Source organism: Eurosta solidaginis, chromosome 3 (assembly GCF_040869045.1).
Source record: "Eurosta solidaginis isolate ZX-2024a chromosome 3, ASM4086904v1, whole genome shotgun sequence".
In the NCBI taxonomy this organism is placed as follows: Eukaryota; Metazoa; Arthropoda; class Insecta; order Diptera; family Tephritidae; genus Eurosta; species Eurosta solidaginis.
This window is the reverse complement of record NC_090321.1, coordinates 147656317-147684175: the sequence shown is the minus strand read 5'-3', so window position 1 is coordinate 147684175 and position 27859 is coordinate 147656317. Positions and strand designations below refer to the sequence as shown.

The window sequence follows — 27859 nt, the reverse complement described above, 5'->3', positions numbered from 1 at the left end:
ATTGGAACGATTTTCCGTCATCCCTTGTCAAATTTGGTTTTGAGACAAACCGGTTTCGGCGTTGTGCCATCATCAGTGTCGATTTTCGTTCTGATCTGTTGTTGTCATTTGTCCTGTATTTATAGTTCGTAGGTATATGAGCAGGTATTGTCAAATTGATGTTTGTGTATATTTAGTTATGTGTATGTGCTGTGTGTTCGTTCAGAACCGAGGGTGGTTTACTAATCGATTTGTGTGGCTGACTGGGGTAGGTAGAAATCTGTGATTTTAGTCGTTTGACCTTCTTTGTCGGTTTTTTGTTTTGGTGTGTTAATTGTTTTGTGTTTATTTGTTGTTGTGTGTTTGTCTGTTGTACCTATGTGATTAAGTTGTTTCCTGTAAACAAGTTTTAAAGGCTCGAATATTGTGTCAGAAATTGTGTTTATCTGTTCGTTTACTATTCTACCGTCGAATGTTTTCTGTTTGTAGATTTCCATGTTTTCGAGTACGTTGAGACGTCGGCCCTTTTCTTGTATGTGAAGAACCCTAACTGTTTTATTGATGTTTGCTGGGGAACATTCATTCTCGACCATGTGATTCGCGAAGTTAGACTCAGGTATAATGTTTGGATTCCGTATTTTTTTGTTGTAATCTCTAATATGTTCTCTGAACCTCGTTCTTTTTTGCCGTCCTGTTTGTCCTATGTAACTATGCTGGCATCCGCAGGTAAGCTTGTATACGCCGTGGCTGCTAAACGGATCCTCTGGGTTAATGTTAGTTCTTAGTTTTCGCCCTAGATTGTTCGATGTTTTGAATGCTGTGTTAATGTTGTATTTTTTAAAGAAGTTTGCCAATTTATATGTTGCTTTTCCAGTATATGTCATAGTCGTCCAGCTATTATTTTCCTTTTCATTATTTCTTTTTGGTTCTCCATTTGTTCTTCTGAGCTTATCTACTAGTGCTTTTTTATATCCGTTGTTGCAGCGATATTATATATGACCTCAAGTTCTCTCTTATATGCCTCTTGTGTAAGAGGTGTTCTTTCAAGTCCATGTACCAAGTGCCTTAATGCTGCATTTTTATGATGGTGATTTGAGGTATTGTGTATTATTGCGTCGGTGGCCGTTGACTTTCTAAATATGTCATAGTTAAATCTTTTGGCTTCTTTATCAATATTTATCGTGAGGTCTAGATAGTTGATTCCTCCGTCTTTTTCGGTTTCCATTGTGAATTTTATATTGCCGTGCTGTTTGTTGAGGTACTCCAGTACGAGCTCTTCGTTATTAGTAGTTAAAACGCATATTATGTCATCCACGTATCTAGCATAAAATGACACGCCTTTTCTATAAGGGCGAGTAAATGTATAGAAAGTTTCATTTCATCATACGACAGAAGAAAATTTAAATTTAAGTTTATCGAAATAAAATAGTAGATGTGTATTATATACATAAAAAAGCGAATCATTACGTATTTTAAAAAGTGGAATTATTACATATTTCATTTTGAATTGAGTTCTCAATTTGGTTCATATTTTTCTAACGGCAATAAATTTGGTTTTCATTGGAGCTACACAACAAAAAGTTAAAGAAAATAGCACCACTCTACATACCGTTCATTTCACTGTTTCTATTTTAATCTATTTATGGCAGGCCAAATGCACAGAAAGCTAGGCCAACCATCATACACAGTGAAGGAAGGGTAGTATAATAATAATAATAATAATAATAATAATAATAATAATAATAATACCACACTAGTGAGCTGCTACCTGTCCCCAAACGATCCAATTCAAGGGTTTAAAGATAAGCTAGAACTACTCGAAGACGATTTGCGTGAGGAAACCGGTAACGTGGTCGTCGCTGGAGATTTCAATGCTAGGGCTGTTGAGTGGGGAATGCCCCAGACTAACTCCAGAGGAAGGCTAGTGCTAGAAATGGCTGCCCGACTCGGATTGGTCATTCTGAATACCGGCACGACCCCGACATATCGGCGACCAGGCTTTGGACACTCTATCCCTGATATTACATTAGTATCGGAAAACCTGCTGTCAAAGGCGGCTGGATGGAGGGTGATGGAGGATCTCACGGGTAGTGACCATAACTACATCACCTTCCATCTTAATGACTCAGGGCAAAGTCGGACAGAGAGACCGCCCCGAAACAACGAAACACGACAGATAGTCGATAGTGCCGAAGCGTCGAACGCTACGGTAGAAGCCACCATGCGTTGCCTGAACAACGCATGCAAGACCTCAATGCCACGAAAAGGGCCTAGGAGAGGTAAAAAACAAGTGCACTGATGGAGTCACGAAATCGCCAAACTACGCAGGGTATGCCACAGAAAGCGAAGGCTGGCAACTCGCGCACGCAGCAGGCCTGACGCGCTAGAGCATGCGGAGGCATACAAAAGAGCAAAAAAGGTTCTCTGTGCCGCCATAAAGCAAAGCAAACTTGATAGCTGGAAAAAGCTTTGCAAAGAAGTTGATCGTGATCTTTGGGGAAAAGGGTATAAAATAGTAATGGGGAAATTCCGCCCACCGAACCAAACGATGGATGAGGGAAAGATGCTCTGTTCCTCACTCGCACAAGCAGAGAGGGTGACCACGTCACCCACGAAGGCCACGACGTGCAGCCGTTCAGTGAAGGTGAGCTAAAAGCGGCCCTATACAGAATGAAGCCCGGTAAAGCGCCAGGACCGGATGGGATACCAGCTGAAGCAATAAGACTGGCTGCTAAGAGCAGTCCTGAGTTGCTGTTGCACATGTATAACAAATGCCTGGAAGCCAGGATCTTTCCTACAAGTTGGAAGACAGCGCACCTCGTGCTAATCCCGAAAGGCAAGGGAGACCCGAACTCCCCGTCGTCTTTTCGACCACTATGCATGCTCGACACGGCCGGGAAAATGATGGAAAGCCTCCTTAAACAACGTCTGATAGCAGCCATTGACGATGGAGGTGGTCTGTCCCATCGGCAGCATGGGTTCCGGAAAGGTCACTCCACAATAGATGCCATAGCCGAGGTTATAAATGCGGTAAGGAAAGCCGAGACCGCGTGCCACCAAGTTAGGCCGGTTGTCTTACTGGTCACGCTGGACGTGAAAAATGCCTTCAATTCCGGCAGGTGGGACGATATGCTCGATGCGCTGAAACACTCTTTCAAGGTACCTCCTTATCTACTAGCCATATTAGGGGACTACCTAAAAGATCGCTGGCTCACGTACGAAACAAACCAAGGTCAGAGAAAGGTGAGGATAACAGGCGGAGCAGCCCAGGGATCGGTGTTAGGTCCCGACCTCTGGAATGCTTCGTATGACAGCCTCCTTCGTTTGCACATGCCAGAGAGTGCTTTTCTTGTCGCTTTCGCAGACGACGTGGCTGCCGTAATTACAACACGGAACTGCGAGCTGGCGCAGCTTAAATTAAACCAAGTAATGCGCAGTGTAAATAGATGGATGAGTGACCATGGACTTCAGCTCGCGACAGCGAAAACTGAGATCGTAATCCTCACGAAGAGACGAATTCCCACCATTACGAATATGATGGTTGGAGAACAACAAGTACAAACACGCAGCTCCACGAAATACCTTGGGGTGAGGCTAGATAGCAAACTAACCTTCTCGGAATACTTTCAAGGAGCCTGTGAGAAAACTGCACGGACCATAGGATACTTAAGTCGATTAATGGCAAACACAGGCGGGCCAAGGCCATGTATAAGAAAGCTGCTTGCTTCCGCTTCGGATTCTATACTCTTGTACGGTGCAGAAATTTGGGCGGATGCAATGAAATTCCGAAAGTATCGAGCAGCTATTACTTCTGTCCAACGCAGAGGGGCGCTACGAATTGCCTCAGCTTACCGCACGGTATCCGCAGACGCAGTTCTTGTTATTGCGGGAACCATACCGATACATCTTCTCGCTGAGAAGAGGAAATCAATTTACCACCTCCGAGGAGAAGTACGTAGAGATGTTGCTGCCGCGCAGGCGCGAAAAGTTTCTATCCGACGCTGGCAACAGCAATGGAGCTGCAGCACTGCAGGCAAGTGGACCAGGGAACTGATTCCCGAGCTGGAGCCATGGTTAGAACGGCCACATGGAGAGGTCGACTTCTACCTGACACAGTTTTTAAGTGGCCACGGCTACTTCCGGGAATACCTTCACAGGATGGGCAAGGTTGAAAATCCGAATTGCTTATACTGTGGGCTCATAGACGACGTACGCCACACCTTTTTCGAATGCTATTACTTCGCACAGCAACGAAGAAGAGTGGAAGTAACACTAGGCGACCTATCCCCGGGCAGTGTCATCCATAAAATGACCTGCGGAAATGGCAGATGGGACATGATCAGCAGATATGCAAGGAATATTCTCCTCGTTAAACGGCAAGATGGTTGCTTAGCCCAATAACGTGAGAGTAGCCAAAGAGCTCACGTAGCGCGCTTCCGTGCCCGAAGTTAAGCTAAACGCGGTCCCAGGTGCGGAAAATGCGCGGGCCGTGGGAGGTTAGGTTTTAGTAGGTAGACCATGAACAAAAAGAAAGGGAGTCCTACACTCGGAGAGGCTCGCTACTACAGAGAGTAGCACCGAGGCTTAACAACCCGGTTAGTGCATAAAGCATTTCCTCCTTCCACGAAAAAGAAAAAAAAATAATAATAATAATAATAATAATAATAATAATAATAAGCCCAGCGGATTAATACCTCCAAAGAACGCCCAATCGACACGAGGGGCGCATCCGCATGACGCACGGATTTTGTTTTTGCCGAGTTGTTGATAGGCGGAGGTTTGCTGAGTCGAGATCTAAAACTGCTCAACTACAGAAAAAAAAAATAATAACCAAACACAGAATCCCCAGGTAAAACAAATATTCCAAATACATAATCCCCAAATTTAAAATCCCCAACACAAAATCCGCGCGTTTTTTTGGGGCTAAATCCCCAAACCTTTTTTGAGGAAATATCAAAAAACCTCGAACATAAAATCACACAAATTTTAATTAAATCATAAAGTAAATTTCTGACGCGTATACACATAATTACGCATTTATATATATGTAAGTATGACTATAAGCATAAAGTAATATGATGGGGAACGGTATACGTTCTATTTGCATTGTGTTTTCATATCTTCTTTCTGTTCTAACCATGTCAACGTTATATTGCGAATTTGACAACAACTTCTTATGTACATCAGTGGCACAGATGCTTAGGTCTTCAACTACTGTGCAAAAGTCGTCGGTTCAATGCCAGATCACGGATTTAAATTTCAGTTTATGTTTATTCAATTTTGGTTTATAAATTTATTATTCAAAATACTGTGAAAAACTATTAAAAAATTTAAAAGAAAAACGTAGATCTGGTAGTGAACCCACGATGAGAATATATTGCAAAATTAGCATAATATCATTAATATAGCTATTGAATACGAAAGCAAACTGCAAAAGTTCTCAAAATAATTGAAAAAAAGGAAATTTCAAAACCCTACACATCTCCATCACCAAAATATCTTCTTCGAGAAAAAATACCGTTAAAGTATAAGTTTTATTGGTCAAATTAATTTCTATCGCCTCATTAATTGCAAAATGTATCGAATTAGTTACTTCTTGGCGATAGATGATAAAATTATCAGAAAACTGCTGGCAGGGTTTTGTAATGTAATTTATACATAAAAATATATGTATGTACATATGTATTTATAATTTATAAAAACAAAAAAAATGTTACGGTGTTTATCTGCAATGCAATGAATTTTGAATTTGTTTGTTATGTAAATACTGTATTAATTGTATTTATAAGTTATTGCGTTGCACTGTATTTTCTTTAATGTGCCCATTAAATATTTGTGAAATCATCAATATTGAAGTGTTAATTTGGAAATAGAATAAACATAACTATCCTTTTTCTGTGCGTAAAACATTCAAATCGCGGCGATTTTAAACCTAATTTGAATGTTTTTCACACAGAAAATGGGAATTTCGTGTTGGGGATTTTGATTATGGGATTTTGATTTTGGGGATTTTGATTTGGGGATAAAGGGGGTAACCCGAGTATTATACATAATAGTTGGAAATTACACATATACATAGTACATTGCAAAATAAGTGAACACTTTTAGCATATAAAGAATTTTTTTTTATTTTTTTTTTTTAAGATAGGATAGGACAGTTTCCTTTATAGTAAAAAGGGAATTCGTTATATCAAATGAATTCGAATGAGAATTAAAATCATGACACAAACACCGAAAAGGTTTAATAAATTCGAAATTAGTTCTGCACTGCCTGAAAAGAAGAGGTTTGTATTGTCTTGACGCTCGTGATGGGACATTGAAGTTTCCTTCGTTCAAAAGAAAGGGGTTAGAATCAGCCCGTTCAGTAGTTTAGCCATAAATAGTGCGCCTAGCATTTCTGTACAACTTGCGAGAGTTGGAAGATTGATAAGCTTTAACCGACTAGTATAAGGTGGAAGATTATACGCAGAGTCCTAATGAAAATTCCTTAAAGGGCAGTAGCTCGTGAGAAAGCATGTCACGAAATTAATTTTTTAATAAAATAATACAATTCATAAATTTAAGTCTTGTTTCAGTGCTTATTATTTAAATAAACGGTCTATCAAAAGGTCTAACAAAAACTTGTTTTAATGATTTTCTAGAACTTGCAAAGATACAACTCCTGCTAAAATATAATTTACAAAACAGTTTGACAGCTCAATTCTTTTAGAAGACAAAAAATACAAGCATATGATGTACATATTTAGAAATTCTATTTATATTACACAGATATTTACTATATAGCAGTATTAGTTGTTACTCTCATGGAAAACAGGAAATTTAGCATTCAACTTCCTACGTTGCATGTTTTCGGCCATGTGAATACGCTATTTATGTATATATTTTCATATGTATGTCCGCTTATTTACCTAGCATTCATATTTGACTTACTTAGGTCACCTTACGTACATACATATAGTATATGAATCTAATTATACATGTACTTGTTGTGCTTGCATTATTGCTTGTTGCACAGATATCATACTTACTTGCATTAGAGATGTCCTTACTATGTTTAACCTAAATAAGCTTAGTACCGCATTTTACTAACAATTCGAAGTACTCTACAAGTATAAATAGTAAACTTAACATGTTCGATTATTGAATTTAATTTGCTAATGGGACTGGAAGTGGCTTGCTCCTTAGAAGGGTAGACGGCGAGGTAAGAAAACGTTTTGTTTGAATAATGCTTGTAAAGAAAATACTTTGGGGCGCAAAAGATACCTATGACTCATGATAGGTTTGTTCTCTTATAAAGGCAATAATATTAAAAATTAGGAGGGATTGCTTTTACTAAGTACGGAGATCGGGGATTAATTCAATCCCCTTCAGCGAAAACTGTATTAGAAAACTACCTTTAGTAGTATATTAGTAGTGATACTAATTTTGTAAATGCTACCAGGTTTTGGGGAAATATTCAGTTTTTACTAAATATTTTGAGAAATGTTAAAAAGTTATATTGCTTTGATCGTTATTTCAGAGTTTGATTGAAGAACGCCGAATTTCAGAATTTTATTCAAAAATACTCTATCTCAAAATTTGTTTCAAAACCCCCTAAATGAGCATAAATTCAATACATTCTGACGGCAGATATAGGGCACTTTTGGGACAAATCCTGAAATTGGAATTTACGAAAAATATTTTGAGGTAGGGCGATTTCGAGCCGGCAGAGAACTTGAGTCAGCAGTCGCAATGAGCTCACAAAAAATGGCTGATTGTCTGACAACTTTATATTCCAGCCTTGAAAGAAGAGTGAACTTATGTGCTGTCTTGCTACACAGCATTTATTTACCTATATGCTCTGAAACTTCGAAAAGCTCTCTTCTGATTAAGTATTCATGTAATCGTTCCGGATAAACGTTAATTTGGAATACTCTGAGCACGTTCGTTTGATACTATGTCACGAGGTCCGAATGTTCTAAATAAGTATATAAATATTCCAAATACAAAAACGATTCCATAAATACCTATGTAAATAGAGACGAACGTAACGAACATACGGAATGAATAAGATAACACACTCAATGAGTAAAACATTACATTACAGTATGTATTTATAGTATTTCTAATGCTATTTTTAAATTAGTCGATTTTCTTTTCCAGTTTTTGACGTTCAACCATGAGTTTAAATTTAGATTTAGGTTTCGTATGTTCGTAGGTTTAGTTTTCATACAAATTTCATTTGTTCAGTCCCACGAATAGATCCAGGTTTATTCAATGAATTTATCAATGAATCGAAAAAAGTATTACCAAGGAATTATGAAGTTCAGCCTGCATCGGGCAATTGAAAATTGTTTGCCTCCTATTTCTACTACAAAAATTTATCTTACATTTGCGAAAAAACAACACAGTTAATGGATGTCAATTTGATTTGCCAGCAAGATGGCTGCAATTGTCAAACATTTTGTCAGCCGAGCAAATCTCTTGTGATTTGATCATGTCTATGACTTACCTTTGCTAGGAAAATGTGTTTATTCAAATTAAAACAATATACCTAGTAGCACATGAATGTGAATGAAATGTTGAGAAATCAAGTTGTAAAGTTTACTATTTTCGAAAAATCAATGCAGAAAATGCACAGTGTGCTTCAAACAAGTTCAGGTTGAATTATCCTGATTTTTTTTGATGGGTGTCCTAGGAGACACACGAGCATTTGCCAAACAAAACCAAAATTCGTTAAAACCCGGACCTCAGACCTATCACATAGTTGGCTATAAATTGACTTAAATTTCTTAACGGTTTTCTAGAGATTAAATATAGACCTTTCGATTGGTATATGAGCTGCTCTCTAGAAAAAGTCAATCGTTATCTGAAAATTCAAAATATTAAAGAGATCAAAAATATTTTTATTTTCATTTTCTCATGTTTGTACATACATACTTAGATACTAAAAAAGTCTACGATCCATTGCACATTCAGAAAACGTGAATTTTGTATAGATTTTGCTTAAAGCGCCAAAAGCAATGTACAATAGCCCATATATCTCGTCTCCCATTTTTGCAATTTGGTACTGAGTTGCATTATTTTATTCTTGAAGAGGGTACCTTCGCTTGGATTAGATATTGCTACTCTTTATATTGTAACGAATATTAGTGACACTAAGTGATACTCACATCACTAGTCTGATGCTATGTAAATGAAGCCACAACAACAATAAAGCAGGCAGTCACTTGTATCTACATAAACGAATCAATCATTATGTCTTCACGTATGTACGTACACGCAGCGGAGAGAGACGCACAAACACATGCATATATCTTATCTGAGATCTTCCCAAAAGTAGGCTATTATCTATGGAAGTATCACTCACATGTACACGCGTATATGAGAAGCTATAACGTGCATCTGTAGTTATGTTATAGCTGGGAATTTTATAGCTGGTCGCAAATTCTAAAAACAGAAACGCCTAGAAATATGTCCACGAGGAAACCAAAAAGTATAAAAGCACCAGCAGCTGAGGCGTGACAAATCAGTTTTGATTTAAGCACGCTATCTGTTGAGCAGTAGAAGTGTTATTGTTAAGTACTTTATTCAAGGCCATTTTGCATTATTGAATAGTGGAGTTATTTATTCAACAATTTAGTGATTCGAACGTTAGTAGAAGGTTGCAAATAAGCGGAATTGCCCTAAATTCGTTACAATATATTTGGTTATTACCTACTGAATTAAAATTTGCTTTCCTCAGTTAAACAAAAAATTTCAAATTTATATTTTCAAATTATGGTGATTTTGCTGACATTTTTGACTTTTAATTGACGGATTTCGGTCATGTTCTTTAGCGGTAACATATGGTCAGACGAATATTATACACATACATCACTAAACTGTTTCCCAAAATACTACTGGACATATCAGAAACATAACGTGGTAATGAGAATTTTGTGACACACCTTTTCATTTCTTTCAGTAATAGTTTACGCTATCAAGCAGCGGTTTATTCAAAGCTTATCAGTACAAAAATCAAGTCCCAACCAGTTCTTTACAAAATGCTATAAATTGAGACATTTTGGAAAAATAAAAGTAACGCCAGTCTTACGAAATCCGAATTTTAATAAATGAAATTTTAAAAGGATGTAGAGGGACAGGCATTTTCACAGTACATAAGCAAAAAAAATAAACTTAAAACTAGAAGCTCGAAAAACTTCGAAAAGGACATGACGTGGTACTGGCATTTTGAATAGTTTTGGTTCTCCAAAATCTGATGATCTTCTCTTGATTAGTTATCGAGCGCTAGCTGTTGATATGGGGTACTCCAAGTACTTTAAGTCCCAAGGAGAGGAATCGGGGCCCTCTTCACTCTCATTTATATACATGTATTTACTTCAGTACCTCCAAATGTGTATAGATTTTTAAACGGGTAGACGATGAAGGCCTTTACTGATAGCAGAAGTCAAGTTTACCATCAATCTTGGAATGTTTCTTTATAAGTAAAGCGAATATGTACATACGAAAATATGTAAGCATTTGAAAATCAGTTGTAATATTTACACAACTAGCTTGACTAAATTTACACAGCCTTTGGCAATAAGCCAAAGTTGGCCAAACGTTAAGGTCTAGCTATAAAAAGCTTCAATCAAATCTCATTATTAACATTTGTAACCGATTTGCATAAAACTTACTTTTATTCATACTCGTATATATTTTCGGTAACATACAAGCTCCAGCGAGAAATGGTGTAAGCAATAATAAGAAAGAAGAAAATTTAATGATGAGCTTTAAGAGCTCTATTCCTGCAACGAATTACAACAAAGTCATTACACTGGCGCGGCTTTCGGTTGGAAGGGCCGGGTGAACAAGGATTTGAGTTTATTTGGTTATCGTTGTGATTTTTTGACCCCAAAGTATTCTCCGATATAAATCAGATAGTCTCCGAAACCTTCCCTGTACATAAGACCTAATGCATAGCCAATGTACAATAATATCCAGTGTTACAAAACTTGTCCTGTAGAACTCGCCTGAATGTATCCTTCACATCTTGGGTAAAGGTAAAGAGAACCGCCAACAGAACGAATAGTGGGAAGCAGTAAACCATCCAATCGCGGGTAGGTAATTCACCACTGGGGAAATGTAGAATGAAATTCGTCAATTCCAATGCTAGAAAATGTTTTTTTTTTTTTTTTTTTTTTTTTGATATAATAATCACATTTTAACTTTTTTAAGGTTTTCAATAACTTTTTGTGAAATTTTAACCAAAACACCGCGTTTTTTAGAAATCTTTAAGTAGGTGAATTACCTACTGCCAGTTTGAAAATTTCTACTGCTGTCCGTCTCTATAGCTTTACATCTCTGTCCGTTGCGAAGTTTTGTAATTTTTCTCTAATCTTATATATTATTTCTAATTGCTGCTGTTATGAACAGGTCCCTTTTTCTCTCTTATTTGGAATCCAAATCTATAAATAAAGTTTTGAGTGTAAAGATGGGGATTCATGCTATTAGCGAGCTTTGGGCATTATTAGTCGTAGTACTTTTGTTTAGCTATATTTTATTAAAATAATTTGTTAAAAATACACTGTTGTGAGCACACAAAGAAATCTATTTGTACTATGGCACTATTGTGAATATTTGATTAGAACTAACACTGCATGACCGGCAGTTGCTAGGATTCGCCAGAAGGCAGCGTTTATAGTAAGTTTATAGATGTTTGATTGATAGAACAGCTGATTTCTGTTGATATTTTATATGAGACTTTTCTGTTGTTGCGCAAGATGCGCACGGGTCCGGCTCGTATACTTTACAATAAAATTGACAGTGAAAATTTAGGTACTGCTGTCATTCCTAAATTCTAGGTCACGTTGTGTATTCAAGAACTGCATACTTAGAGTAGACATTTTGAGTTAGGGGCCAAAAACTCTTTTTTCCATAGGTTGAAGCATATATTGTGAGTCAGCATTAACACATACAACAATGTCAGCTTGAAAATCCGGCGAAAAATCACTTCTGGACTGTGAAGGTCCTCTCTCGTTAAACAAAAAAACATTTTCTACAAGTAACTTATCTTGCACGTTCCGATACATGGTACAAAAGCATGGACACTGAAAAAAAAGTTTTTGGAAAGATTTAATGATGAGCCGCACGTGCTTTACGCAGACATCAACATAGTCCAGCGAATTAAAACAGACCGGCTACGCTGGCAAGACCATATTAAGCGAATGCAAGGGTGACCCCCCTCCGTTCGAACTAAGTCATTACGTGCAAGGTTGAGGTATCATATGTGCGAGTTACGTGCATTTTGCAAAATTGATCATATAATCAAGATTTTTGTCAAGACGAATGAAGACGAAACATAGTTATATGAAGTCTTCAAAAGAGCCGAGGAAAAAGCATGTGAATTGGGAATCAAACTCGAAATTCCCCGCATTTGTGGTCGGCAAAAGCACGGTGAGTTCTTGTTGATTTAATGCGTTTATTTACGTTTTTAATAGGGGTGAATGATTCGTTGACATTGTACTTACAGAGCTACAATTTACTACCCTTTCCTGGACTACATGATTTCTTCATTGACGTCAAGGTTCAAAGGTGAATGTTTGAAGATATTGCCTCTGGAGGGACTGATTCCAGCATACTCTGTAGGAGTAACGATTGAAGAAATTGTACTTGCTGCTTAAGTTTATAAAGAAGATCTCACCAGCACAATGAGACAGTGCTGAAAAATGAGATTTTATTGTGGCATAACCATTGCAAAAGTGAACCATTCAAGAGTGCTCAAACAGCTACTGATGCCCTGAAAATCATTAAATCAGCACACTTTTCTTCATTTTTTCCAAACGTGGCGACACTGTTGCAAATACTTGCGACTATCCCCGTGACATCAGCGACCGCAGAGCGTTCTTTTTCTGTTTTAAAGCGCTTGAAGATTTATTTGAGAGTCAATATGACTGAAAATCGACTGACTGGTCTGGCACTAGGGAACGTCCACAAAGAAATAGAAACGGACATTGAAGAAATAACCGATCTTTTCTGTAAATCGAAGCCCCGACGACTCGAATCTTTGGATTGGTCGATAGAAGATTGAACCAGCAATAAGTGGGTTTGAAAGAAAGGTTTTTTTGACTATTTGTATATGGTTGTTATATCATTATCTCGAGTGTGCTGAATAAAAGAAGAACTTCATTTCAGAAAATATTGCTTGAGTTTCAATTGTACAGTTCATTTTAGATAAATAAATGTTCTAACCCTGCTGAAGAATATTTTAAATACAAAGTATTCCCAAAAAAGGAAGGGAGTCTATGTCCGGTTTTAACCGAAGTTGGATTTACGCTGGTGTTTATTATATATGTATATTTATTTACGTAAAACTTGAAGCTTTCGATATGTTTTAATATTATGAACTTTGGTGACATAACGGTTGATCGTAACGGCATAAACGAATCGAGATAAATATAGACTTCCATAAATCAAAATGCCCAGGATGGAAAAAGTAATTGATTTAGCCATGTCCGTCCGTCCGTCTGTCTATGATCACGACAACTTGAGTAAGTATTGAGATATCTTATTGAGATTTGGTATACTCATCTCTCATCGCTATTTAAAATGAGCGAAATCGGATGATTACCATGCCCACTTTTTATATATATAAAATTTTGGAAAACACAGAAACCCTTATTTTTTAGTAATTAATATACCTAGAATCTTGATATTTGATGTAGGCCATTTTTACTAGAAATACTTCTTGTTATAAGCCTAACATGTGTATCAAATTTTGTTACGAGGAATTAATTTTTTTTGAGGCTCTAGAAATGTTGTGTAATGCTTGATCGAAATAAAGACGTAGCACCGCCAATTTAAAAAAAATTCTCCCAATTATCACGAATAGGTGCTAACACGCTTACGGGGCTTACTTACGTTTGTCAGGGTTCCGAATAATTAATTAGACGCACGCTATTTTATTTACTGTTAAATTAGGAAAGTATTACTATTAGATTTACTAATTATTAGAAATGATTAATATACACTTTAATGTATTTTAAGCGAATTATGATTGTGTTAAATACGACGTTTCGTTCTGAGTGCTCGCGACAGACTGCTCTTCTCACTCATTTCTTCGATTTTATTTCTCTTGTCAAAATGCGTTAATTGGTTAGAGTTGCCATGTCGGCTGACAACTCGGCCCTTCCCAACTCCAAACCGGCATCCATTTGATCAGGGTCATCGTCGTCGTATTCGTCAAGTTCGGGTGCACTGCGACACCAGGGCTTTATTGCGTCGGTACTAATTATTGAGCAGAATTTGCGATTTGTTATTTTGATACCAGAAATATATTCTATGAGGTATCGGTCGTTTCCCAAGTTTCGGGTAATAACGTATGGACCGCGAAACTTGGGGTTAAGCTTTCTCGATTCGCCAGTTGCTCCTGGCTCGTTCTCAATAACTACGCGGCTACCTTCAGTGTACATTGTCGGAGTACGATGCTTATCGTCGAACCTACGTTTCCATTTTTGTCGTTCGTGGTTAATATTTTCAAGGGCTTGTTACCGTTTTTCGTCGATTGGTAGCGGATTCGGATTATCGGTTGCGTCATGAATAGCTGCAATTAGTTTATTTTGTACGATATCGCGTATATGAATCTAACATCATTTAAACGCATATTTTGCATATTTGCAATATATATATTTCCGACTATTATGAGTAAAGCATATATATGTTGCTCTTAGTCAAGCTTACATATGTATTTATATAGTTGCCAATGCAAGTTCTTATCCGATTGTCGTTCTTGTTATACTCGTACTTTTAGGGGAGTTCTGCGGAATTGTTACCATCTTCTGGTACTAGCCCGACTGCCACGAGAGTGATTTTTATGATCCCCTTGTTACTTGGGGTCTGCTGATTACAGTAGCATCTTAAGACAGGCATGCCCTTAAGGTGGTTTGGATGTTTGCGGAACATCCATTGCTTAAAGTTGAGCAGGAGTGAATGAAGTCTTCCTAGGGATATTGCATTCTTGTTCTGCTGAAGGTAACGGTGTTAACCCCTTCCGTTTCCATAATTTTCTTCCTTCCCCCTCTTTCATTTTCTTCCCATTATTTTCTTTTTCTTTCCTTCCCAATCTATATAGAGTTGGCACACAAATGTACTGACTTTTTGTGGAGATCGGTGACGAAAAGCACTCCAGCTACCTATCGAAAGCATAAAAACTAGGTTTTGGGAGCCATTTAAGTTTCTTGTTGACCAAAATAAGAAGATAGTGACGACTTTTTCCGGACACAGCGGTGTTAAGTATGTAAAGCGAGATCCCAAGATTACTTAATCTTAAAGAGATCAAAGGAAGTTGCTGAATTTAAGAATGTATTAGTTTGAATGCAAGTTGATTAGTATTTCTGTTTTTAGTCAAAGTCCAAATCGACTTTTTAAAGCCAAGGTTTTCTTAGCATAAAATACATGTTTTCTATTATATATATCTGTGGCCACAAACAATAATCGCCCAAGTCCTATCCTTTTAGATGGGACTCGGGAAATTATTGTTTATGACCAGAGATATGATCATGGCGTGACCGACTTTTGTATATGTACATATATATGATACAAGATACATCGGGATCTATTAGTGTCTTTTCAAGAGCCTGTTGGAGCGGTTTCCGGCTGGGGCTGGATATCCTGACCATCAGGCCAAATAGTCTTGCCTTGCCCAGTCTGAATAATTTTGAATTTAACGAATATATGAGTTTTCTAAGCTCTTATAGAAGCTTAATTCTTCTCTACAAATCCAACAGTGTTTCTGTCATCTCTTTTACATGCTTCGCTTCATTCCTATGCCCTACAACTTTTTTCCATATTCTTACAGAACTCATCGAAGTTTCTTTGAAGTCCGATAAATGGCTAAAAAAGTACAGGAAAAACAAAAACACGCATGTGTTTCTGTCCAATTTTTGGAAATTATGCAAAATGTGCATTATTTTTGATGTAAAAAATAAATTTAAAAAAACCAAAATCTAAATTATTTGATAAATAAACAAATAATAGGGGTATTAACCCTGTCTAGAAACCATAGAAAACGTAGAAAGTTTTCCATTTAATTGTTAAAAGCTGACAAAATAAAATTTCAATTGATTTCGATTAACTGACATATTGTTGTACAAGGTGTTGTATGGAAAATAATCAAGAAGAAGCAATCAACTGTTGGGATAAAAACACCTGGTACTGAATTCGCCTTGGACATAGCTGTCTTTGATTCTCATTGTTATAATCAAGGCTGTTGAAACATGTTTATATTGAAGTGTAAATCACAATACATAAACAAAATTATATATACACTGAAACTTTTATAAATTAAAAAAAAATTATTTTTTGAAAAAATTTTTGTTGTAAATTTTTTAGTGTAAATTTGAATATTATACCGAAGTGCCTTGGCTTCATATGGAAGAGCTTTTTCTTTGCATTTTCATATAAAATGAAGGCACTTTCATATGAATCGAATTTATATGCGAGTGCTATACATTTTTTTTTACATAATACACTGTTTTTCTGCTGGCTCGAAATCTTAATAAAAAGGCAATTGTTTTTATACCAATATATTTCGGTTTCTCCACGGTAACCATCTTCAGCGTAGAATTCAATTTCACGTCCGTCCTGTGTGACGCGGAGTTTTAAACAATTGTGTTTTTATTAAGATCACGAGCCAGCAGAAAAACAGTGTATTATATACAACAAAGGTCGGCAAAAACTTTTTTTTTTATATTCAAATTATGAATTTGTAGGTGTGCTTATTTTTCAATACAAAAGTGCTATAAGTGTATAAGGATTCAGCAGCTCTGGTTATAATAAAACTGTATGAAAAATAAAATTTCTTTTGCGTTTTTGGATTACTTCTGCGAACTGTTGAGACTGAAGTTTCAACTAAAAAATAATTTTCTGTGCGCGGCAGCTTTGAATCCATTGTATATACATTTTATATTTCACTTTTGACGCTAATTGCAGAATCAGATAAAAAAGACATTAATTGTTTAAGTTATAAATTTGTTCCAGAACACGGGGGATATTTTTTTCATTTACTACGTTTCCTAGATTGAGAGAATTACCCTAATGTGTTTCTGGCCTTTTAAGATGTGTAATCCAGATTTTTTCATGTTGGATTTGTTTTTGGAAATAAAGGCGATTTCTTTGACAACAGCAATAACTGAGGGCAACTCTCACCTATTTTCATGTCAGTATTTATTGTATTCTAAAGTGCAAAGTGCTTACCCTGTTTATGTATGTAGTTACGTATGTAAGTACGAGCCATTTATATTTGAAAAAACTGTTGAAATGAAAGCAACAACGTGATGTTACGAATATATACAAACCGCATCGAATTTATTTACTCAATAAGCGAACTTAAGATACATAATATAATGGTAAATGAATTATAACTTTTTTGAATTGAAGCACACATTAGAGTGTTCCAAACTGTTAAATTGTGTTTGTAATAAAGTTTATTATTATATCTTTAATAGTTCATAATCGACTAATTCTTGCTTTTGTATTTAATTATTTAAGTTAGCATAGTTTGCCTAACGGTAGGTTCTAACACATTTGAGGAACTAAAATATAAATACAGTTTTATGTACCAAATTCAGTTTAGGTGAGGTCCTTCAAACAAAACCATCCGCTGTTCCCCTGCCCGGCTGAAAACTATATTTGTACGGTATATTGAGAGAGCAGCAAAAATTTACAGATTCCTTTTTACTTAGTATTTGAAACAAGCGAACCCAGATTGCGAGGACCTCCTCACAGGAGTTTCACAAATCTGAACAGCGAAAGCTCAAAAAACGTGCAAAATTAATTAGGTTATATAATAATTACTCATCCACCTGTCAAAATACTCTTAAGAAATGCTTCTTAATGGAATCTGCGCCTTCAGTTAAAAAGTTTTGACACGTTTATCCATTATCACAGAACGACGAATTTATATTCGGACAACTATTAAATCTTATTCATACCACGGCGTTCTCAATCTCGTTTTCCCAAAATGATTTTTGAAGAATTTTGTTTAGGATAAAATTTGAAATATAAATTAAATCAAATCAAATCAATAAATAATTTGCTTTCGTGCTTGCTACGCGTTGGTGTATACTACACATTAGACTGGGTTGGTCCCCATACAAAAAAAAAAAGTTGCTAATGTCCGCCCTAAATTTGAAGATTATGTTGTGAGGGTTTCGGAAAATTTTTTTAAAATTTTTTTTTATCCTTCGAGATACAGCCAAAAAGGTTTTTTCGTTGTAACTTGGTTATTTGACGCCCGATTTTTAAATTTGGCTTTAAGAAGCTTCACATTTCCGTTTAATGTCCTTTTAAGCTGTGAAGTCGTTTTCACATGATTAGGTCAGCTAACATAATTTTACCACCCCTAATGTATGTTTGTTTCCTTACCAAACGAAAGTACTTGAAAATTCAAGAAAATGTTGCTTTGAAACCATATTACTAAAATAATAAGCAAAGAAGTTATAGCACTTTCAATATTTATTAGACCTGAAACGCATGATATTTTTGGAGGAAAAATTGCAGGGTTTGTATTGAGAAGTTAATAAAGATATGCCAAATATCAGAAATAGGGGAAGTCAAAGTAAATAAGTGAGTCAAACCTGTAGTTTCGTATTTATAATAATAACCCTATGCGACAAAATCAACTTTTTTTCTAGGTATTGGACAAACCCACTTTTTCGTAGAGATTGAGGCTTAAGTAAACAAAGTACTATCTCCGTTTTTCGAAGTTAGCCTCCAAAAAATAGATATCGGCTTACGAAGTTTGAAGTTCGAAATTCTACATTTCGAAATTTTATTTTATTTTTTTTTGTTAACGCGTTCAGTAAATTTAACAAGTAAAAATTTGGGCGTGTTCCGCCCTTTTCCCTTATTAGAAGGGCTGGATTCTTTTTTTTTTTAGAAATTTAGTATAACAGCTATTATACGAGGTGAAAAGTCAGACTCTGACTTCTGAATACGACTTCTGACTTCTGACTTTTCACCTTTACTTTTTCAATGTGCTGAACGCGTTAACAAAAAAAAATAAAATTTCGGTTGGAAAAACGGAGATAGTACTTTTTTTACTTAAGCCTCAATCTCTACGAAAAAGTGGGTTTTTCTAATACCCAAAAAAAAGTTTATTTTGTCGCATAGCGTTATTATTATAAATACGAAAGTACAGGTTTGACTCACTTATTTACTTTGACTTCCCCTATTCCTGATATTTGGCATATCTTTATTAACTTTTCAATGCGAACCTTGCAATTTTTCCTCCAAAAATATCATGAGTTTCAGGTCTAAGTATAATAAGAATCAGGTAAAATAACAGTTGCAATAAATATTGAAAGTGCTATAACTTGTTTGTTTATTATTTTAGTAATATGGTTTCAAAGCAACATTTTCTTGAATTTTTAAGTACTTTTGTTTGTTGAGGAAAAAAACATACATTATTGGTGGTAAAATTTTGTTAGCTGACCTAATCATGTGAAAACGACCTCATAGCTTAAAAGGACATTAAACGGAAATGTGAAGCTTCTCAATGCCAAAATAATGACATATCAAAATCGGTCGTCAAATAACTAAGTTTCAACGAAAAACCCTTTTTGGCTCTATTTCGAAGGATCAAAAAAAATTTAAAAAATTTTTCCGAAACCCTCTCAACATAATCTTCAAATTTAGGGGCGGACATTAACAACTTTTTTTTTTGACCCAGTCTACTACACATTCTCAATTTGGTAATGGTGCCCACCGCTGCTTATAACGTTGTCGTCTACTTGATACTCCATTTTTCTTCTTATTCTTGCTCATCCCTTATTCCATTTATCTCTATCCCACTCCCACACTCACTCTTACTATCACTCCTATTTCAACTTTCACTCCCGATCTCACTCGATACCTCATTCCCGCTCCCATTCACACTCAAACTCTCACTGAACCCCCACTTATAGATGGAATCTCTATTACATTATTTTATAATTATTCTTCGAATAATTGCGGAGATAAAGCGAATTTAAATTCTTCCTAAAAGGAGGGGTGGCACCGCCTACTTTTTCAAAAAGAAATTTTTCTAAACCTCTAAACCATCTTGAACCATAACAAGCGAAACAATAAATATCGAAACTGGTTAAGCCGTTTTTGATTAAAATAAGTATGTAGATATTGATTTTTTTATAATACGTTATTGGAGATAATTTTCCTCTATTTAACCTCGCTGGTCTGGAATTTTCCCTTAGGTAAAAATGCTGAAATTTGCTTACTGGAGCCTCAACATCTGTAACTAAACATCCCATTATAAACGAAATAAAATACCAAATTCTTCCCATCTACATGAGCATGCACATTCATATGTCTTATACCTATGCATAACTTTTAATGATTTCTCTTAACTTTATTTCACTTTTTAGATTCTTCGAATTCTTTCATTTAAGCTAAATTTAATCAACCTGACCACTCATAGTTAAGTTATTCAATCGTAAATACTTCAAATTTGAAACCAGCAGATATTCAAATATATATGTAGCACATACATAAAGTTGATATATGTATTTGTAAATAACTTCAACTGCTCAAAGTTTGTGATATTGGATGTACAAGAGATATTAAATGATGTTATATTGTAATCGGAGTAAAGGGAACACTGAAACATACCCTGCAACAGCGGAAAAGGAAGACGACTGCTTGAATAATTCCAGGCGTTGTCGAACAACGATCAATAATATCGTTCGGCGACAAGCAATTGAATTATTTATCCGTACAATGAACTCCTGCCACCAGAACACAGTATTCATAGTGTTAGTGATATTATTAGGTTTACTCAGTACTGGCATAAGTAATCCTGTACAAACGACCACCCAAGCTGAGGTAAGTGGATATACATAATACACTTTAAATATAATTTTTTACATAAAATAGATATCGTCCGCTTAAGGTCAAGCTACAATCAACTTTTTCATATAGATGCACTAAACGTAGTGTTATGCATGCCAGTAACATCGCCAGAATCACGCAAGATGTTGTATTTGTAACTATAAAGGAACTTTAGACCTGGCTAATGAAGTTTTTTTCGCCTACCCCATTCACATCCATTCGCGAAGCACTGTTATAAACATTCTCACTATACAAGAAAAATACTTGCTAACATATTTTGTGTCCTATTCATTTTTTAAATTGCAGTTTTTAACTGTGAAAAATGTTAGAACAGCACCAGTGGGAAAAATAGTTTCACTTGCAAAGTGTGAAAGCGCCATTAGCCAAAGCAAATACCGAATTCTTCTTTTTATGCTTTGCTTGCAACAAAAATTGAAAGTTGGCTACTTTTTAATGTCAGTGCGCCAGTTTCGCTCGATCGGTCCTTCTCCATAAAAATACGTGCAATCTACTCATCATGCATAAGATTGCGTTAAGCGCATCTATATGAAAAACCGCTTGTGTGCCGTGGCTTTTATATTGTAAACCTTCTAACTGACAAAAAAATTAACAGTGTGTGGCGAATACTTAATATTAATATTTTGTCTGAATGATGCATTAGCTGCTTTGAAAAATTTTGTATTTAAAAAGTGTAAGCCAAGATGTTTTAGAATTAATAGGATAGCTGTTAAAGAGGTTTAAGTATAATTTTCGAGTAAAATAGTTATTTGTCCATATAATTGTTTTAAGAAAGAAAAAATCATACTTTGTTCACTTACTTTAAATTGTTACAATAAAGTAGTTACTCAGTTAAATTTAACAAGTATGCATACTGCCGCCCTGGTATGGGGTAGTAAGTAATAAAACTTTATCGCTCTTCGGCTATGACTTGGTGAGCTATGAATGCTAGGAAAAAAAACTGTAGCTCTCTGACTAATAAAATACCGCAAATCAAAGTAGAAGCGAGGCCTAAATCGCCGAATTATTTTACCTATTACTAGTTACATGTGTATGAATGTACATATTTATTTATGCACATATTAACAACTATTCATACCTAGGATCAAGCAAATTTGTATTGCGATCGGCAGTAATCTAATCCAATAATTTGCCTAATGATAATCTGCTTGGAGACTTGATGATTCATATCAATATTTAAAAACTTGTATTAAAACAAACATTAAATGTGTAGATGGGGTAGTCTATAGAAACGGGTGTGACATTTTGACTCGACTTTGACCCAAACTCTAAGTAATTTCCAAGGCGAATTCAGTACCAGGTGTTGTTGTCCCAACAGCTGATTGCTTCTTCTTTATTATTTTCCATACAACGCCTTGTACTTCAATATGTCAGGTAATCGAAATCAATTAAAATTTTCTTTTGACTTGACATTCTGCACGGCGATTTGGTTGAATTCGCTTTGCCCCCACCCGGTATGGATTTGCCTTGGTAGTTTCTCTTTACCTGTTAATTACAGAAATTTTATAATTTAAAGGGAATATACATTAGACAGGAAGCTACTCAAATATAAAACTTAGATGTGTAATTAACACGAAAAGTTACCATTTTGTAATAGCGAATGGGAGTGGAACTACGAAATCAACCGCCTTTGTAGGTGAAATACTTCCAATTTTAGGCAAACTATAAACCACTTTTCAAAATTGGTTGTATCATATATTTTAATGAGAAACTGAGATCTAATTTGTAGCTAACGTCACTTTTATATTCTACAAAGAGAAAAATAGAAGCTCGTTTTAGCTCGGTATGGATGGGACAAGGTGCATTGGAAGCACAGAATTTGCGAATAAATTTCGTCTGATAGCTTCGCTGTAAGTATTTGTTTTATCATTGATAAACCAGAGACTTATACCTCTATGACACTACTTTATTTTGTCTTGGATGCCAAGCTAGAAAAACTGACGAAACTTTATCGAAAATCAAATTTCAAGAACAATTTCGCACGAGAGAAAGCGTGAATGAATTTGACATAAAATTCTTTCACAATATAAACAGCAAAGAACACGGAAACATTATTTTGCGCTCCCTTGGTTCACTTATTTCACAAAAATAAAATTTTCATTTGTCAGAAAAAAAATCAGCCGAATGTAAAAAAAACCTAACGAAAGACAAATTGGCTCGTTTGTTTTTAATGAACTAGGTTGTATTTTTCTTGTACTTTGTTAGTTTTTTGGAATATAGCTTACATACTTACACTAATTCTGAAACCGCGTTAGAAGGGAAGGCGAAACAAAGTTGATGAAAAAAATACCTGAAAATAAAGTAGTGTCATATACGTATTAGTGGTGTATTTTTTTGGTTCACTGTCCCAGATATTGATACGTACGAAAGATGTAAACGGCTTTCTATACTCGGAGAAATACAACTATAAAATGTACATGCATACATACATATTTGTTTGCGTTCAAATGAAATTCATCACAAATTACTTTGAGTCAAATAGGTGTGTATTTACTTATAATAATGTTGTACATTATAGCCTGATCGAGAGATGGTGCTCCCGTGTGTGTAAAAATGTGTTTATTAAATGTAATTACTTAAGACATTTCTACTTCCAATTTGTTAGATCTTATAAACGTAATAAGATAAATACTCTTCAGTGAAACATCAAACTAGTCAGAAAAAGACATGTATACAACTAGAATTTGCTGACGGATATCAGAACTCGAACCCATGAGCTAAGTACTTCTACACTTGCCCGTCAGTGTTTAAATCATTTTCAGAGATGTAGAATAATTGAGCTAGATTTTTTTGTCACATTAGAATAAGCTTTGGAATGGAATATTTCTGACCATAATATCCTCGGCTTGGCCTAATGCTTTTTGCTTACATCAAAAAAAGGCAGACTAATTGGCTTGGGACTCATACATGTTACAAGGAAATTTAATTTAATGCCCTTGCAAGTACTGTTAGGCAGGTTTCATTTGTATCCCTTCGGTTACTGTCGGTCAGATCCTCTCGCCCTTCCAGGTACTGTTCGACAGGTCACACGGCAACTCTTACCGATTGTGTAATTTTTTCGAATACAGTATTTTTAACTTTTTTTCGTGCTATTATTGTAGAAAAATAAAAGAAAAACAAAATCCACCATAATTTAACAAAAGCTACTATGTAGTAGTTTAGGCTTGGTATGGGACTCCGCATCTTTCTTCAATAATTCGTTTCAATTCCATTTTTTTTTTTTACCCATTTCTCTACCATTTTTTTATTGTTTCTCAAAATTGACTACAAGAATTTCAATCTGGAAAATCCCAACTGTACCCAAAGGGACTAGAAGGGATCCGTTAATTCTCAACGTAGACTAAATATATCAATCGCAGACAACTATCTTTAGGGATTAACCGCAAGATTTTTCGCAGGGCACGTATAAGTGTACATACATATGTATGTGTAAGTTTGAAAACGTGCCTGGTGCCGACGCGTGCGTGAATTCGTTTGTGTTAATTGAATTCGATATCAGGTATTTGTTTTGTCATCAAGAATTTTCTCAACACGGAGAGCAGTAGTTCGCATGCCCTGCCAAAACCCATCGGCCTCCTCTAGAAGATATAAGCGATGATTCTGACAAAAATAAGAGATATAGAAAGGCCGGAAACCCACTAGTTCGAAAGCAGGTTATCATATGTGTAGGGTTCTTATTCTTTTTATTTAACTTTGTATTTTAGTTACTTTGAACTTTGTAATTTTAAAATGTTTTATCAAAATTTTAATTTTCAATATTGATTTTTCAATTTTCAAAAATTTTGATTATGGTGAAAAATTTAGAAAGAATTTGACGCATACTTTTAGGCGTTTTAAAAAATATAATTTAAAGTTTGGTTATAAAATAAAAACGTGGTTTCAATTACTACAATGGCGATCAGCCAGTCTGTGAAACATAAAAAGTAAAAAGTTCAAATGCATTCGCTGCAATTCAGTTTTCGCGATATTCAACGATATAAAGCAAATTTGTTTACAAAATAGCAAAATCTTGTCGGAGGAGAATTAGCAAAACAGACAACAAAAAGCAGAGAAAAGGTGGCAGCAACAATAAAACAGCACCAGCCGTAAATCAAAAGCGGACATAAAGCATTATACCAACGCGACTTTAGAAGTTCGACGGAGACAAGTGAAAAATATCAAGGTGTAGTAAATTGACAAAAGAAATACTTGAACCAGTGCGGTGTGCTGTTGGAAGAACTCAATGACAAGAAAAGTTTTTTTTAATATAAAGGCAACCAAAGGTCACCTAAAAAGCTTACAACACAGAAGCCAAACGCAACGATAGACAGACATTTATTTATTAAACAATAAGCACCGCTTCCTAAAAAACTAAATTACAGCTTCGTTAGCCACGTATACCCAGTGAGCCAAGTCACAGTCAAGCAGAGTTCGAATTTTGCTTGTCAGACGCGGAACCAAAAAAAAAAAAAACAAGTAAGGAAGGCTAAGTTCGGGTGTAACCGAACATTACATACTCAGTTGAGAGCTATGGAGACAAAATAAGGAAAATCACCATGTAGGAAAATGAATCTAGGGTAACCCTGGAATGTGGTTGTATGACATGTGTATCAAATGGAAGGTATTAAAGAGTATTTTAAGAGAGAGTAGGCCATAGTTCTATGGATGGACGCCATTTAGGGATATCGCCATAAAGGTGGACCAGGGCTGACTCTAGAATGTGTTTGTACGATATGGGTATCAAATGATAGGTGATAATGAGTATTTTAAAAGGGAATGGGCTTTAGTTCTATAGGTGAACGCCTTTTCGAGAAATCGCCATAAAGGTGGACCAGGGGTGACTCTAGAATATGTTTGTACGATATGGGTATCAAATGAAAGCTGTTAATGAGTATTTTGAAAAGGAGTGATCCTTAGTTCCCTAGGTGGACGCCGTTTCGAGATATCGCCATAAAGGTGGACCAGGGGTGTCTCTAGTTGTACGATATGGGAATCAAATGAAAGGTGTTACTGAGCGTTTTAAGAGGGAGTGGGCATTAGGTCTATAGGTGGACGCCTTTTCGAAATGTCGCCAATAGGGTGGCCCAGGGGTGACTCTAGAATGTGTTTGTACGATATGGGTATCAAACGAAAGGTGTTACTGAGCATTTTAAGAGGGAGTGGGCATTAGGTCCATAGGTGGACGCCTTTTCGAAATGTCGCCACTAGGGTGGGCCAGGGGTGACTCTGGAATGTGTTTGTACGATATGGGTATCAAATGAAAGGTGGTAATGAGTATTTTAAAAGGGAGCAATCCTTAGTTCTATAGGTGGACGCCTTTTCGAGATATCGCCATAAAGGTGGACCAAGGGTGACTCTAGAATGTTTGTACGATATGGGTATCAAACGAAAGGTGTTACTGAGCATTTTAAGAGAAAGTTGGCATTAGGTCTATAGGTGGGCGCCTTTTCGAGATATCGCCATTAGGGTGGGCCAGGGTGACTCTAGAATGTGTTTGTACGATATGGGTATCAAATGAAAGGTGGTAATGAGTATTTTAAAAGGGAGTAATCCTCAGTTCTATAGGTGGACGCCTTTTCGAGATATCGCCATAAAGGTTGACCAAGGGTGACTCTAGAATGTTTGTACGATATGGGTATCAAACGAAAGGTGTTACTGAGCATTTTAAGAGGGAGTGGGCATTAGGTCTATAGGTGGACGCCTTTTCGAGATATCGCCATTAGGGTGGGCCAGGGGTGACTCTAGAATGTTTGTACGATATGGGTATCAAACGAAAGGTGTTACTGAGCATTTTAAGAGGGAGTGGGCATTAGGTCTATAGGTGGACGCCTTTTCGAGATATCGCCATTAGGGTGGGCCAGGGGTGACTCTAGAATGTTTGTACGATATGGGTATCAAAGGAAAGGTGTTACTGAGCATTTTAAGAGGGAGTGGACATTAGGTCTATAGGAGGACGCCTTTTCGAGATATCGCCATTAGGGTGGGCCAGGGGTGACTCTAGAATGTTTTTACGATATGGGTATCAAACGAAAGGTGTTACTGAGCATTTTAAGAGGGAGTGGGCATTAGGTCTATAGGTGCACGCCTTTTCGAGATATCGCCATTAGGGTGGGCCAGGGTTGACTCTAGAATGTGTTTGTACGATATGGATATCAAATTAAAGGTATTAATGAGGGTTTTAAAAGCGAGTGGCCCTTAGATGTATATGTGAAGGCGTTCTCGCGATATCGACCAAATGTGGATCAGGTGATCCAGAAAATCATCTCTCGGGTACTGCTAATTTATATATATATTCAATAACACTAACAGTATTCCTGCCAAGATTCCAAGGGCTGTTGATTTCGCCTTGTAGAACTTTTTCATTTTCTTCTACTTAATATGGTAGGTGTCACACCCATTTTACAAAGTTTTTTCCAAAGTTATATTTTGCGTCAATAAGCCAATCCAGTTACCATGTTTCATCCCTTTTTTCGTATTTGGTATAGAATTATGGCATTTTTTTAATTTTTCGTAATTTTCGATATCGATAAAGTGGGCGTGGTTATGGTCGGATTTCGGCCATTTTTCATACCAAGTTAAAGTGAGTTCAGATAAGTACGTGGGCTAAGTTTAGTAAAGATATATCGGTTTTTGCTCAAGTTATTGTGTTAACGGCCGAGCGGAAGGACAGACGGTGGACTGTGTATAAAAACTGGGCGTGGCTTCCACCGATTTCGCCCATTTTCACAGAGAACAGTTAACGTCATAGAATCTATGCTCCTACCAAATTTCAAAAGGATTGGTAAATTTTTGTTCGACTTATGGCATTAAAAGTATTCTAGACACACTAAATGAAAATGGGCGGAGCCACGCCCATTTTGAAATTTTCTTTTATTTTTGTATTTTGTTGCATCATATCATTACTGGAGTTGAATTTTGACTTAATTTACTTATATACAGTAAAGATATTAAATTTTTTGTTAAAATTTGAATTTAAAAAAATTTTTTTTTAAAAAGTGGGCTTGTTCTTCATCCAATTTTGCTAATTTTTATTTGGCAC

At 36.1% G+C, this 27859-nt stretch overlaps 1 protein-coding gene and 1 long non-coding RNA gene across 10 annotated transcripts in view; one reads left to right on the top strand and one right to left on the bottom strand.

Annotated features, from left to right (window-relative positions):
- The window catches only part of Mmp1 (Matrix metalloproteinase 1), a 422620-nt gene that overhangs the window by 254320 nt on the left and 140441 nt on the right, over positions 1 to 27859 (top strand). For all 9 annotated transcript variants that reach the window (XR_010950917.1, XR_010950915.1, XM_067773240.1 and 6 more), the window contains one exon: positions 20361 to 20817. Coding sequence is in view for 7 of the 9 variants with exons in the window: in XM_067773240.1 (XP_067629341.1) it covers positions 20560 to 20817 (258 nt within the window). In the remaining 2 variants the exon portion in view is untranslated. The remainder of the gene's footprint in view (positions 1 to 20360; positions 20818 to 27859) is intronic.
- On the bottom strand, positions 384 to 13991 carry LOC137244350 (uncharacterized). Its single transcript, XR_010950919.1, has 2 exons — positions 13861 to 13991; positions 384 to 1322 (listed from the first exon to the last, which is right to left on the bottom strand). It is a non-coding gene; the product is annotated as an uncharacterized lncRNA (long non-coding RNA).